This window comes from Telmatherina bonti (genome assembly GCF_933228915.1).
Source record: "Telmatherina bonti genome assembly, chromosome: 16".
Lineage (NCBI taxonomy): Eukaryota > Metazoa > Chordata > Actinopteri > Atheriniformes > Telmatherinidae > Telmatherina > Telmatherina bonti.
The window spans coordinates 7,990,294-8,002,897 of record NC_136614.1 but is presented as its reverse complement, the minus strand read 5'-3'; the positions used below and the strand labels follow the sequence as shown (position 1 = coordinate 8,002,897).

At 42.8% G+C, this 12,604-nt stretch overlaps 1 protein-coding gene across 1 annotated transcript in view; it reads right to left on the bottom strand.

Annotated features, from left to right (window-relative positions):
• Positions 1-12,604, bottom strand: part of LOC306767807 (endothelin-2) — a 40,890-nt gene that overhangs the window by 8,922 nt on the left and 19,364 nt on the right. Inside the window, exon 2 of the mRNA XM_079255932.1 lies at positions 8,147-8,300. Coding sequence (XP_079112058.1) covers positions 8,147-8,300 — 154 coding nt within the window. The remainder of the gene's footprint in view (positions 1-8,146; positions 8,301-12,604) is intronic.

Genomic DNA, 12,604 nt, shown 5'->3' with positions numbered 1-12,604 from the left:
ATTTTATTTAGTTTGGCATGCTCAGTGTCACTAAGATGGGATTCTTGTATGTATGCTATCTGGACCTTATCTCTTTTCAACTGCGATAGCATTCTTGTTCTCTTAAGTGGGTTAAGCACACCATTTATGTTAAGTGACACAAATTTTAAAGGTCTGAATGACATATTATGGTACAAATGATTAATAACACATAACAAATGGTACTCTTCCTTTCTCTGCACAGAACAGCAGAGTAAGAACAACAAAGCAAAGCAAAAACAAAACACGCATTAACCAGACAAAAAAACACAAAAAGTGACTTCCTATGCAGGGGTCTAGCTAGTAAACCCTTACTAGCGCAATAGGGCGCTCTAAGGCAAAAGCCCTTCAGTGAAGGGGATCCTCACTGGTTAGCACAGAAACTGAAAGCTCTGTTTACAGAACCCATAATTACAAAGTTTTACAATTTACTGATTCACTAATGACATTAATCACTCAGGACACTTAACTTGGCCAGGTCTAACTTTCAATCTGTGTTTGTACTTGACGTCTCTCTTCTGAACGTACGCAGCTTCTCCTTGTAGGTGCGGTCTTGGGTGGTGTCGCGAGCTGCTCTCGTAGTACGCCGGCCCACTCGAGTCCAGGACAGCAACTTTATTCGCTCCATGAGTGATGTCGCTGCTGGCGCCGGTGTTGTCTTGATCACGTAGCCTCTTTTCGCAAGATCCTCGGTTGCCTCGGCGGAAGTTTCATATACTTTAGTGCCATCATTGTGAATCACACGTAGTCTTGCTGGGTGCAAAGTTTGAAACTTCACTTGATTTTCCTTTAGTACTTTTCGAATCTCCGCATACTCTCTCCGTTTAGCAATAACAGCTGGCGGATAGTCGTGGTCGAGGTTTATGTAACTGTCTTTCCATTTAAACCCCTTTGCTTGCCAAGCTTTGCGTAGCAACATCTCTTTTGTTTTATAGCTCAAAAACTTCACTACAATGGAGCGAGGTGCTGCGCTCGCTGGTGCTGGGAGGCCTAGTGAGCGATGAGCCCTTTCGATTTGCAAATCTTGCACGTCCTCAGAGAGTTGCAGACCATCCCGGAGAAGTTTATCAACAAAAGACAGCATATTAGCAGAGTCTCTTTCGGCTTCTTCGGGTACTCCATAAATTCTTAGGTTTTCACGTCTGCTGCGGCTCTCCATGTCTGTTAGCTTCTCGTCTAGCCTCACATATAGCTTTAGCATCTCAGAGGCTGCCTCTTTGGTGGCTTGCATCCGTTCCTCGACCGACTCGATACGACTTTCGGCCTCATCCAGTCTTTTTGTGACTCCTGATAGTTCACCTTTTAGTTCTTCAAATTGCTGCCTGTTTTCTTGTCGAAACTGCCTCAGTTCCAGCAAAATCTCAGCGTCTGCCATCTTTGCTAAATGTTAGCAGCTACTAGTTAGCCTTGACCGTCGTTAAGGAAAAACTGTATTAAACTTCGCGGTTAGAGCAAAAAATTAGCGGTGTCCTCTTCCCCCCTTTTCATAAAGTCATTGCGGGAGTATCCTCAGCTTAAAATGGGTTTTATGACGAAATTTCTCGGGTTCCGTCGGGAGCTCTCTACTGTGCGACCGTCATGGCTGATGGACCGACGAGAAGCCCACATAATCTTACTTTTAATATCGAGCTTTAATATATACTATAATTTATACCTTCGGATGAACAAAGGAGAAATGGCCCTTCAGAAGTTTCTCTGCTGCAACACACTTGACTCAAGCTCTGCACAAGTCTGCCTATCAAACCCATTTATTTAAGTCAGGTGTGTTGAGGAAGCCTGCAGGACTGAGAACCCTGCTGTAGGGTGCAGGGTGTGTCCACCTCTTCATGTTGCTGTGACACACCTATCCTCTGGAAGGCCAACAGATCCTGGACCAGAACGTTTTTACCTATACATTACCTTCAAGATAAACCTGCTCCTTACCTCATTTGGAAAGGTATATTCTGCTTGTTTCATTGGATGTAACAAAAAAAAGTTTAAACTCCACAAAAAAAACACTATAAATGAAGTTTAAATATACAGTTGTGCTGAGATGTCTTCATCCCCTTCCATTACAGAAAAGGCTGAATTTACAACAGTCACTCAAATAACTGGAGACTTAAAAAAGTAACAATAAATAAAAATTTGCAAAAATATAATTTAATAATAAAAGACACTGTTTTTTCATTTAATTAAGTTGAAGAAAGAAAAACAAACAAACAAACAAATGTGTCCTGGACAAATGAGAGACTTTTCTGTTGAACAGTGGGACAAAATACCTGCCAACAGGTGCAGAAGTCTGACTGAGAGGAACAGAAAACACCTGACTGGAGCGGAAACATTAAAGGATTGTTCAACTAAATATTACTGATATAATATGTAAGAAAGTATCTTATTTGTTTGCTTTTTTAGAAAGAAAAATTCTATTGAACCAGAGTTATAAAATAATAATAAAATTTTTATTTATTTTTATTTTAGTCAATTTCAGCTTATTTTACAGGCAGCAGTTTTTTTTCATTCTTTAATGAAAGGGTATGAATAAATATAAGCACAACTGTATATCTGAGTAATTTTCTGAAGTCCACACCGGATACCAGCCGTACTTTCTGACCTGTGGATATTCTTTGACACCAGCTCCATGACTTGGAGCTCCATCGTCACTGCATGGCGACTTTAATAACCAGACCGTCTAATCTTCCCTGTTTTGGCTTCCTCCTACTCGTGTGGTGCTGCAAGACATAAATACTCCCAGAAAACAACCAAAACATTTATTTCCACCTCTCTACAGACTGACAGCGTTGCCCCTGGAGGGGAATCTTTCAGGACATATGAAAGTAGATCCAGGAATTATTCATGATAAACGTGTTATTGTGACAGCGCCCTCTGGAGGTTTGAAGCTGTTACTGCAGAGAATCTATTCATCTCTGGAAAACTTTCAGAGCCCTTCCAGCTTCGCCTTAAAATATGGCCACTCTGCCCCTGATTAAATCTTTTTTAATGTCCAAAAATATGCAGAAACAACAGTGTGATCATGGAAAGTCAGGGTCATTGTATTTAGCCATTATTTAACTTCTGGCGCGTTTAGCTCCACATCTGCCAAACAACCGTGTTTTATGTCGTCTCTTTGTAAAGCTGCTGTGTCCAGATGTTAAAGAAGGTGTTTGAGTTTTATCCTGGAGGAGGCTTGCTGTTATCCATTCGCCTGTCTTTGGGTTGGATCTGAGCCGTTTTGGACGGTCGAAGGCATTCATCGGAGACCAAAAGTCCTCACTCATTTCTGTTTATTTTAACACTTGTGAGGGTGAAAATCCGACTTAAAAATAACATTTACTCAGAAATTACTCTGGTTTTTGTTATCTTCACATGTCCAGCAGCAGGTAGCAGCAGGACCTCCCTCCAAAGGTTAAGTTAATGTTACTTGATATTTCTAATTTCAACAATCCAATAAAAATAAAAAAAACCACCAGCAGGTGAGTTTGTCTGAGAGTCCGAGGCTCTGAACTCCAGCGATGATATCAGTCTGTTTTAAATTTAAAAAGTGGTTTGAAAATTGATTGAAAGTCCATTTTTCAGCTTATTAACAGAAGAATGTGGGATTTTTCCAAATTTGGATGAATTCAGTGTGTTTGTGTGTTTTTAATGAAAAGGATCTGAAATATCAGCTTTTAATCTGTAATTCTTTTTTAGCCCGTCTTCGTCTGCATGTGGTTGGTATAAAAATAAAAATGGAAGGTTTGCTGATGGACCAGATTGTACAGGCTTTGTGTTTGCCAGGACTCATCGGGTTATAATCCAGACTAAATGCCAAACAAATGTAGAATGGTCACGCTCAGTAAAAGCAGGGTGGTTTTGTTTCTTTTCATGAGACTGTTTAATGAACTGGTTCTGATTGTTTTAGTTTTCTGGAGGACTGCTGAATCCAGGATTTCTGCAGTTCAGCAGTTCGTGGACGTCGTTGTGTCATTCTGCTCCTCATGATGCTCCAAACAGGAGACAGATGTGGGACCATGCCATCACATCTTTCTCAGATTCCAGCCTGGAGAATCTTTCCTCTTCTTCCGCGTGTAGAAGTCCTTTTTTTCCCCACTGAATCATCTGTCCTCAGCATGCGTGTCCGCTCTCTTTCTGTCCTTCGGAGACGAGCTGGTGCCCAGAGAACTCTGCATTGTTCTGCACAGAGACCAGATGTGTCTTCCTACGGTTTCAGGTTCTCGATCTGAATCTTTCCCCAACAATCTGCTCTGAAGAAGCTAAAGGACCAAAATTCTCTTCTGCCATTAGCCATGTTCACACGGAGAACTTTTATCCAACCGAACGCCAGTTGGAAATGAAAATGTATCAAGTACGTCAAGAAGCAGGAAACGGGAACGTGGAAGCCAGAAGCCAGAAGCCGGAAACTGAAAACTGGAAGCCGGAAGCCGGAAGCTACCAATCCGTAAATGAGTAAAGAACAGCTTCCGTACGCACTACACATGTCAGCGGTACAATCACTGCAAATATTTCCTTCATGTAAACACATCAGCTGGAATTTGATCAGATTTTAATCTGACAGATTACTTCCTGAGTTCCTGAGAAATATTTGTTGAATTTACTGATGATGAGCTCGAACAAAGAAGGTAAACCGTGAGCCATCTCTGCCTGAAAAGATCAAACTTCTGGCAAATGCTCCTTTTATACCAAACCCTGACACCCCACCTGGCGTCAGTTAACCTGCAGGCTGGAGAATCTTCTGGAAACACGTTGCTGGACAGTAAATGAAGACATTCAAAATGATTTTTTTGGACTTTAATTTTTGTTGAATTTGACCAATTTTGTGCAAGTCTGCACCCAATTCATAAAGTTCCTCAACAAGCGACATCTGTGTTCCTGTATGAGGTTATTTTCATGTTCCTGGGCAGAAAAAAAGAACTAATTTCACCCTGAAGGACAATATTTTATGTATTAAATTCACTGAAATAATGCAGGATATTAATATTTACATTTTGAACGTTGCCTTGCCAACAAACTCTTCTTCAGCTGCCGTCCTGGTGGAGGAAGAAGATGGTGTTTTACGCAGGATGTGTTGAGGAGGGCTTAGTGATGGTGGGCTCTGCCACTGCTGATTAAAACCTCGTAATGGTGAAGGCAGGAAGATTGGACCCGACCGCACCGCTATGTTTGGACGGAACTAACAATCTGAGATGATGGAGCTGTTTTTGGATCAGCTCTGGATCCTATTTTGGTTTCGTTTACTCTCCCTCAAGTTAATTCATCTGAAAGTGGCCGACGGTAAATTGGAGCCCATTTAGAGTCATGTGAAGGAAAACCTTCCAAACACTCTCCACTCGTCATACTTTCATTCTGAGTGGAAATAAAAGGTGATTTCCACTCAGTGGGAGTGGGCTGCGAGGGGTTAACTGCTTGACTTCAGACTCTGCGGTCTCCTCGGTGGCTTTCTGTTAAAGGGTTAAAAGAGGTTATTTGGAAGCCGCCAGAGGAAACCCGGAAGAAATTACCCTCCTTTAGGAGAGGTGTGCTTTCTTATTAGCTCCACCACATCTGACCGCTCACTCACTGCTTGTGCACACTAAACTAAAATGAAGTTAATTGCTAGCGAGTGTGAGGGGAGCCTGCTCCCTATTTGAGACCCAGCAAAGTAAAAATAGGTTAAAAAACACTCGTTTACTGGACGCTTCGGTTCGGCTGTTTCTGTAAATTTAACCTGCGTTGTTCAGAAGCAGGAGTATCAAACATAAGGCCTGGGGGCCACAATTGGCCCGCCAGAGGGTCCGATCTGGTCTGAGGAATTTCTTTAATTTCCATGTCAGGAGGATAATTTGTTCAGTCGTTGTATCATAATGGTCCAGCTCGTCTCAACTCAACTCGCCTCGGCTCGGTTTGGAGGGTTTTCCACTGGGCTTTTGTACCCGTTTTGTACCCGGACTTTTTCTGTACCTCCTCAGCCCAGGTTCTAAGCGAGCTGAGTCGGGTTGTGTGTGACGTCGCCAGACTGCATGCCGCTATTGGTCAGGGGTGCGGCCAATCAGAGGTCAGGGAGTGACATCACTGGAAGAGCGACTCCAAACAAGTTGTTTACATTACATGACAAGCAATGGTGCAATGAAAGTCTGTTCTGTGGTCCGACACTGAGGTGGAGACATTTATTTGCTTGGTTGTTGAGGAAAGGATACAGAGGGAACCAGATGAGGCAACACGAAATGAAAAAGTCTATCAAGAGCTATCCGATGTGATGGCTACGGGTAGTAAAAGGAGTTTCCAGCAGTGTTGAGAGAAGCTGAAAAAGCTCAGAAGTGACTATCCGCAGGTCAACACCTTAACCGGTGGCCCGCGGGCCGTTTTACTTTTTTTTTTTTTTCATATCATGCTTGTACAATGCCTTAGATGTTTCCTTTTTCAATAAAACTGCGCATGACGCACCGGTAGGCTCTCGCCTTTCGATTGACCCCATTTTTGACCAACTGGATTGATCCATGGTCCTTCCTTAGCCAATAATACCCACTGAGTGTCAACCCAAGTGGCCTGACAGTCACATACGTTTCGGCTTCCAGACCTCGCCCACCAGGTCTGATGCCAGTTCTGACCCCACTGCCGTATAGTCAGTTAAATTCCGGTCACAGCGATGTGCGGCTTCTGTGTGTGGGATGTAAAATGGCTTCAGAAAGTCTGTGCGTAAACATTTGCGACAACTTGCGTACTTGTGTGCGTCCATGCGCAAAAGCAGAGGAATCTTTTTGTCTGCTTTATTGGAGACTCCAAATGGCCACTTACACTTACAATACCACTTTATACTTACAGTAAAGCCCTCATAGAATAATAATTGTGGCTGCTATTGTCACCAAATCTTAACTGGTCATAGGAAAGGCTTCAGGCTACAGCTACATCAGATTTTCCAGTCCTTATCTCCATCTCTCCATGAGCAGCATGTTGACAAAATAGAAGATAAATTCAGACGAGGGAAGAAACCTGAAATTTCCTTGTGTTCCAACTTCAATAACTTTATGCTGCTTACAGTTACAATACATCTGAAAGCTCAGGGTAAAACTTTAGAGTGTTATCTTTATAAAGAGACCATGCTTTTGAATGTACTCCAAAGGGTTCAAGAACAGCATCTAATTTAATTTGGGTATGTCTTTTTTAGGCATTTTTGACATTGTGGGGGGTGACTGTTCAGGGGTCAAGGACCACAACTGTCGGACTGGACCAAAAAGACGAGACTGGAAGTGGTTCCAACAGATGGAGACGATTTATGGTCAGCGACCAGCGAGCCGGAGACCAAGTAGCAGATTGTCTCTAGGTCCTGTGTTGTTATAGAGCTTATCGTGCACAACACTGACGTCACAGCGGTTTCACATAAACCCCGCCCCTTTTAGACCTGGTACTAAACAGTAATGGAAAAGAAACCGGACCAAGCTGAGACGAGCTGATACTGATGGAAAAGAGGCGTTACTGCTGTAAGGGCTGCACTGTGTTTGTAACTAAAGAGGGTTCATTCTACTATCATGCAAGTCACATGTGACTAACATGTACCAGTACATGTTACACGTATCATAGCAGCAGGCGCTATGATGCTGTGCTTTGGTAAATTAATAAAAAAGTACTTTTGGAAATTCTTACTGAAATTCTTGCTAAAATGATTTTATTTGAACGATGCTCTTCTGGGATAACGTTCATGGGACAGCGGCTGGCCGGTTGACTTCGTGAGGCGATATCTGTGCACCAGTTGCAGCTCCTGAACGTATTCTGAAGTTTTAGCTTGAGGTGGTTTCTGTGTAATATATGTCTGATGGAAACGCTCTCCATGAAGCCAACTGGACTCGTTTATATGTTCCAGATAGAAGTAAATCAACATGAACTCATCTGTAGGTCCTGTAACATAAAGCTCGATGTTTGAGATGTTTCTGATGAAGAGTGTGTGAAATCTGTCATTTCGCTGTAAAACCTCTGACCTGGCAAAGAGAGACAGTTTATCTTGAACTGGAGCGGCTGTTCGTGGACGCCTCCCGTCCTCCCTCACAAACCTCCCGGCTACCGCTGAATGTGTCTTATCTGTGTTTTGTTTACATATCATATTCTACCTCTCCGAGCTGGCGCTCCAGTTCTGCAAAAACAAACTCTCCAACTGTTTAATATTGTTCCCTCACACACTCACCTTGGGGTGTTGACCCAGACGATGCCAATGTGACAGAAGAAAATACACTCCTTGTCTTTCTGGTTTTCGCAGGAGCAGCGTTTCTCCCGCCGGTGGGCTGTGTGGGCGAGCTGCGCGAGGGGGCCCTCCTCCGCCACAGGGCTCATAACAGAGGCTGCGAAGCATAGGTTAAAGTAAGTTAGCTTTCCTGTGGATTATTGGAAGTTTTTAAATCATGTAATCTCTGAGTAATCTTTAAAATGAGCTTTTATGACACATCTATGGTTCTTCATGACTGATTGCTTTCATGTGTTCTGGAAAGTTTTGCATGCAGCAAGGAAACACGTTACACCTCCACAGCTTTCTACAGTTCTGAGATGGCTTTAGTGACTGGTTTAATAAAAGAAAGATTTTCCACAGTGAACTGGTCTGCAGAGCTGCTCAGTGAGGCGCTGAGGAAGGTCTGAGTCGGCTGGATGCTGGCAGACTCGTAGGATGTGGCGGCTGCATCAGCTAGGATGATAAATAAATGATGTGGGAGGAGGGAAGTTGGTAAAGGTTCAGTTTCTGGCCTGCGGGATGCCAGGTCCAAAGGTCCAATGATGGTGAAACAAACAGGTAATAAACATGTACCTGGGTCCCCAAATAAAAGAAACAAAAGACTCTTGTTTCTGTTTGACATCCACAAAGTTTCACTGAACGAGTAGAAGGACTGAGGACTGATGAAAAGCACGTGCGCAGAAGGGCTTAGTCCAACACTGTGGTTTGAATAGAACCGGGTCTGAGTCCGGACTGGGTGATCAGTCCACACCCATGAATGTGGTTACGATGAATCTGGCAGCGTGTATTCAAACAGTCCCGTGCGCCACGTTTCCATCACATGTGCAGGAGAGGTGAGTGAACACAAAATAAATACGAAAAAAATCTTCCGATTCATAAAAAAGTTTTTCTTTTTTTGTTGGTTTTAGTCAGTTTGGAAGAAATCAGGAAAGGAAATAACTCCAAGTAAAAGGACCCAAAGTCGTACATTTGCTTTTACCATTTTAAAATAGTTTTCCTTGGCAGGGTAATGTGACTAAAGTACTGTAATATTTACACATCAGTGCATGGGAATGACGAGAGTATGCAGGCTAGTCCCTCTCTGCTGTGCTTCAGCTCAGCTTCCAGTGCCCTTCCCTGCAGAAGAAGCTGCAACATAACCAGGCTAGGAACTGTGTTTGGGAGCTTCAACCTTTTGCTTTTATATCAACTTATTCTGTTTTTCTTTTTAAATTTTCCTTTGTGTTTATCAACAAAAGATGTTTTAACTCCGTTCCAACAACACCACAGTTTTCCAAACCAAGTACAAAGTTGAATATTTACATTTGAGTACTTGTCCATGCCAAGTACTGATATGCGGACTAATAAATCACATTAGAATTTACTGGAAAGGAGAAAACCATCCTAAACAAGGAGAATTGGTGGATTATATGCACCTAGCATGAGGTGCAGCTTTAGTCTAAATGCCAACGAAACTGATATTTTTTGAGGAAGGAAAGTAGCACAACACTACCCTGCACAACCGCAACAGCCTGAGCAGCACTTGGCCTTGCAGTATCTGCACCCGAATATCAACCAACACTCAAACATGGCCGTATTAAAGCAGCGCACAGGGCCCATAAAGCAGACGGAGGCCACAGACAGCCTTTGATGTTGCCTTCACTGCACACGGGAATGTTTGGGCGTCTAACGAGGGTTTAAGACGGCTCTTGAATGGGCACAAAATAACACCTCTTCTCACCGTAAACGCTGGAGGTCTGTTCTTAATGCGGCTGTGCCCCACAAAATCAAATATTTGAGGTTGTTATTCATGTAAAGTTTCTAAGGAAGCTGTTATTTTGTCCAAAATGGAACAAGAACCCTGAGACATGTTGGACACCTGTTTATTTTAAGAATCAGGTCCTGGAGGCAGTCAGCAAAGATGGCTCCCAACTAAAGAGCTCGTCCTGAAGGATTCGGAGGTGTTTCCAGGCTGGTGGAGGGTATTTTTCCTCTGAAACCACTGATCAGGCCAATGATGAGCCCGATGAGGTGACCAATCACCCTGCTTCTCTAACAGCTCCAGTTTATTAACGTGGCAGTTTGTTGCTTGTTTGATTGTTAGAAGTAAACTGAAAAACTGCTTCTTCACACTTCAGTCTTCTGGTTTGACATTTCCCAGCCAGATTCATCTATTGGTCACATTGTGGGTCAGTGGGTTCACTACCAAAGACAAAACCCCTTCTTCCACCACAGAACCCCACTTTCAGACTTTTTAGTCTCATAGTTCTGCACCAACTGGACCACGGAAACCAAAACCAGTTGCCACCAGCAGAAAAAGGCTGACAGTGTGCTTCTAACCTGGTCATGTGGTACGGAATGACAACTTCCCTTCAAATCAGATCAAATGAAAGCTGAGGTCATGTGATGTACAGGTGTGCCTGTTCCTGCAGGTCAGGTGTCCGTATGGACCAGTTTGTGTGAGTTGCAGATCTTGGACATCAGTTGTCATGGCGCCTGCCAGCCACATGGTAGCTGCATCACTGTCAGCCGATAAACAGAGAAAATAAAGAAGCTGTTGTTCTGCTGTGACTTCAAACGGCTGGCCTGCAGCTCACCCACATCCAGATAACATCACTGTCCACTCTTGGTTTGTTTTCAATCTAAAGCTGAAATTTGCCCGAGGACGCCGACATTCCCGAGTTCACCGAGGGAGCCATTGTGTTTAATTCAGGGTGTTCTGATTTAATCAAAACACTGAATGTTAATATAAAACTGCAACATTAATATAATAAAAACATTCCTGAAATGAGCCTTTAAACTCCAGGAAGGAGGTTTAACAAATGCTGTGATCGGACGTGTGCTCCAGGTTGCTAGTTTCTCCGACTTAACTATCAGAACCTTGTTTTGGTCAAGCTAGGTGTGCACGTGTATATAATATAATATAATATAATATAATATAATATAATATAATATAATATAATATAATATAATATAATATTATTAGATGTAACCTGTCCAGAGCTTAAAAGTATGAAGAATTTATAATCTTCTTTCAGGAGCCCATAATTTTCATGGGAATTGCCGTATGGTCGCCAGTGAAGGGTTCACATATTTCACAGCCAATAAGAAGACGGCAGAAGACAGGTTCTGAGACACCTCAATAACCCCTCACCTCATCTGCTATAACTGCCCAAGGATAGAAGGCATCTTCCTCCCAGAGGGACCCCTGAACTTCTCCATTGGGACTCTTCCTGAAAGGCTGATTACTTCTTTCCAAACCCGCAGGATTTGTGGTCAGTATGAGTTTTTATTCCTACTTCGTGGTGTGAAAAACCCTCCTGTGTCATTCATTCTCATGACAAATAAATGTTTCAGTTGAAGGTGGAGTGCTGTTGTTGATGGAGCCACCCATCACAGACACTCTGGCTGACGTAAGTCAGCTTTAGTCAGTGTGAAATTACCTTCCTTAAACCCTGACTTATGGTAATAATGCAGGATGATGAGGAAGCCATGACCCTCACAGAGGAGACCCCTCTTCGGTGTCCATCATCACCCGCAGAGGTGAGTCAATATGAAGAAAGAGGTAAGAAGTCGGCGGAGAAACAGGCCCGAATGAACAACCTGTCAGCGAATGACGAAGTGTTTTTCTTTTCAGGCCATGAGGAATGCAGCGGGGACGTTTCCAGACAATAACTGTAATAAAAAACATGGAAAACAGAGCTGCTTCTTCACTTTCTTTTAACTAACATTGTTCCTCATACTGTTATGGTGGAGTAAAGTTCGGTGTAGTCCAAACAAATCCCTGATAGGGCTAGGATCACAGCGTGTTTACATATTAACCTGCCTATATTAGCCTTTTTGTACAGAAAACCCAAGATTACCATTTAATTTAGGATACCATGGCCAGTTTAAACCATCAAACCTGCTTTCTACAACCCCCCACCCCCTTACAGGGTCCTGAGAACATGAATAATTACCAGCTTTCAGTTTGATCCCTGAACTCAACATTGCAGGACTCATTTCCAGTCAGACGTCCAAGCGGAAATGCCAAAAAACTGAATCTCTTACATATTTGAACCAAATTTCATATATGTTGACTTTTTATCCACAACCTCACAGTTCATGCAATAAACGCAGATATTTCAAAAACACTCCATCAGTTTGAGTGAAGAAATTAAATTGGACACACTTTGAATCCCAGGTTTCCTCTTTATCTTGAGCGAGTCTCCAAGCAGCAAAAGTGTCTTCCAGATTGATCGGACCATTACTTTCCAAACCAAACTCAACAGAGTCCACCTTCAGGTTTTTATTTTCCAAAGGCTGGAAACAGTGTGACAGGTTTGAATCCATTTTGCACGCCAATGTCATGCTTTTTATTAACAGTCATCACTTACCCAAAGACACACAGAACACACCCCTGTGCAATATCCTGCTCAAACAAATGTGCAAGGTAATACA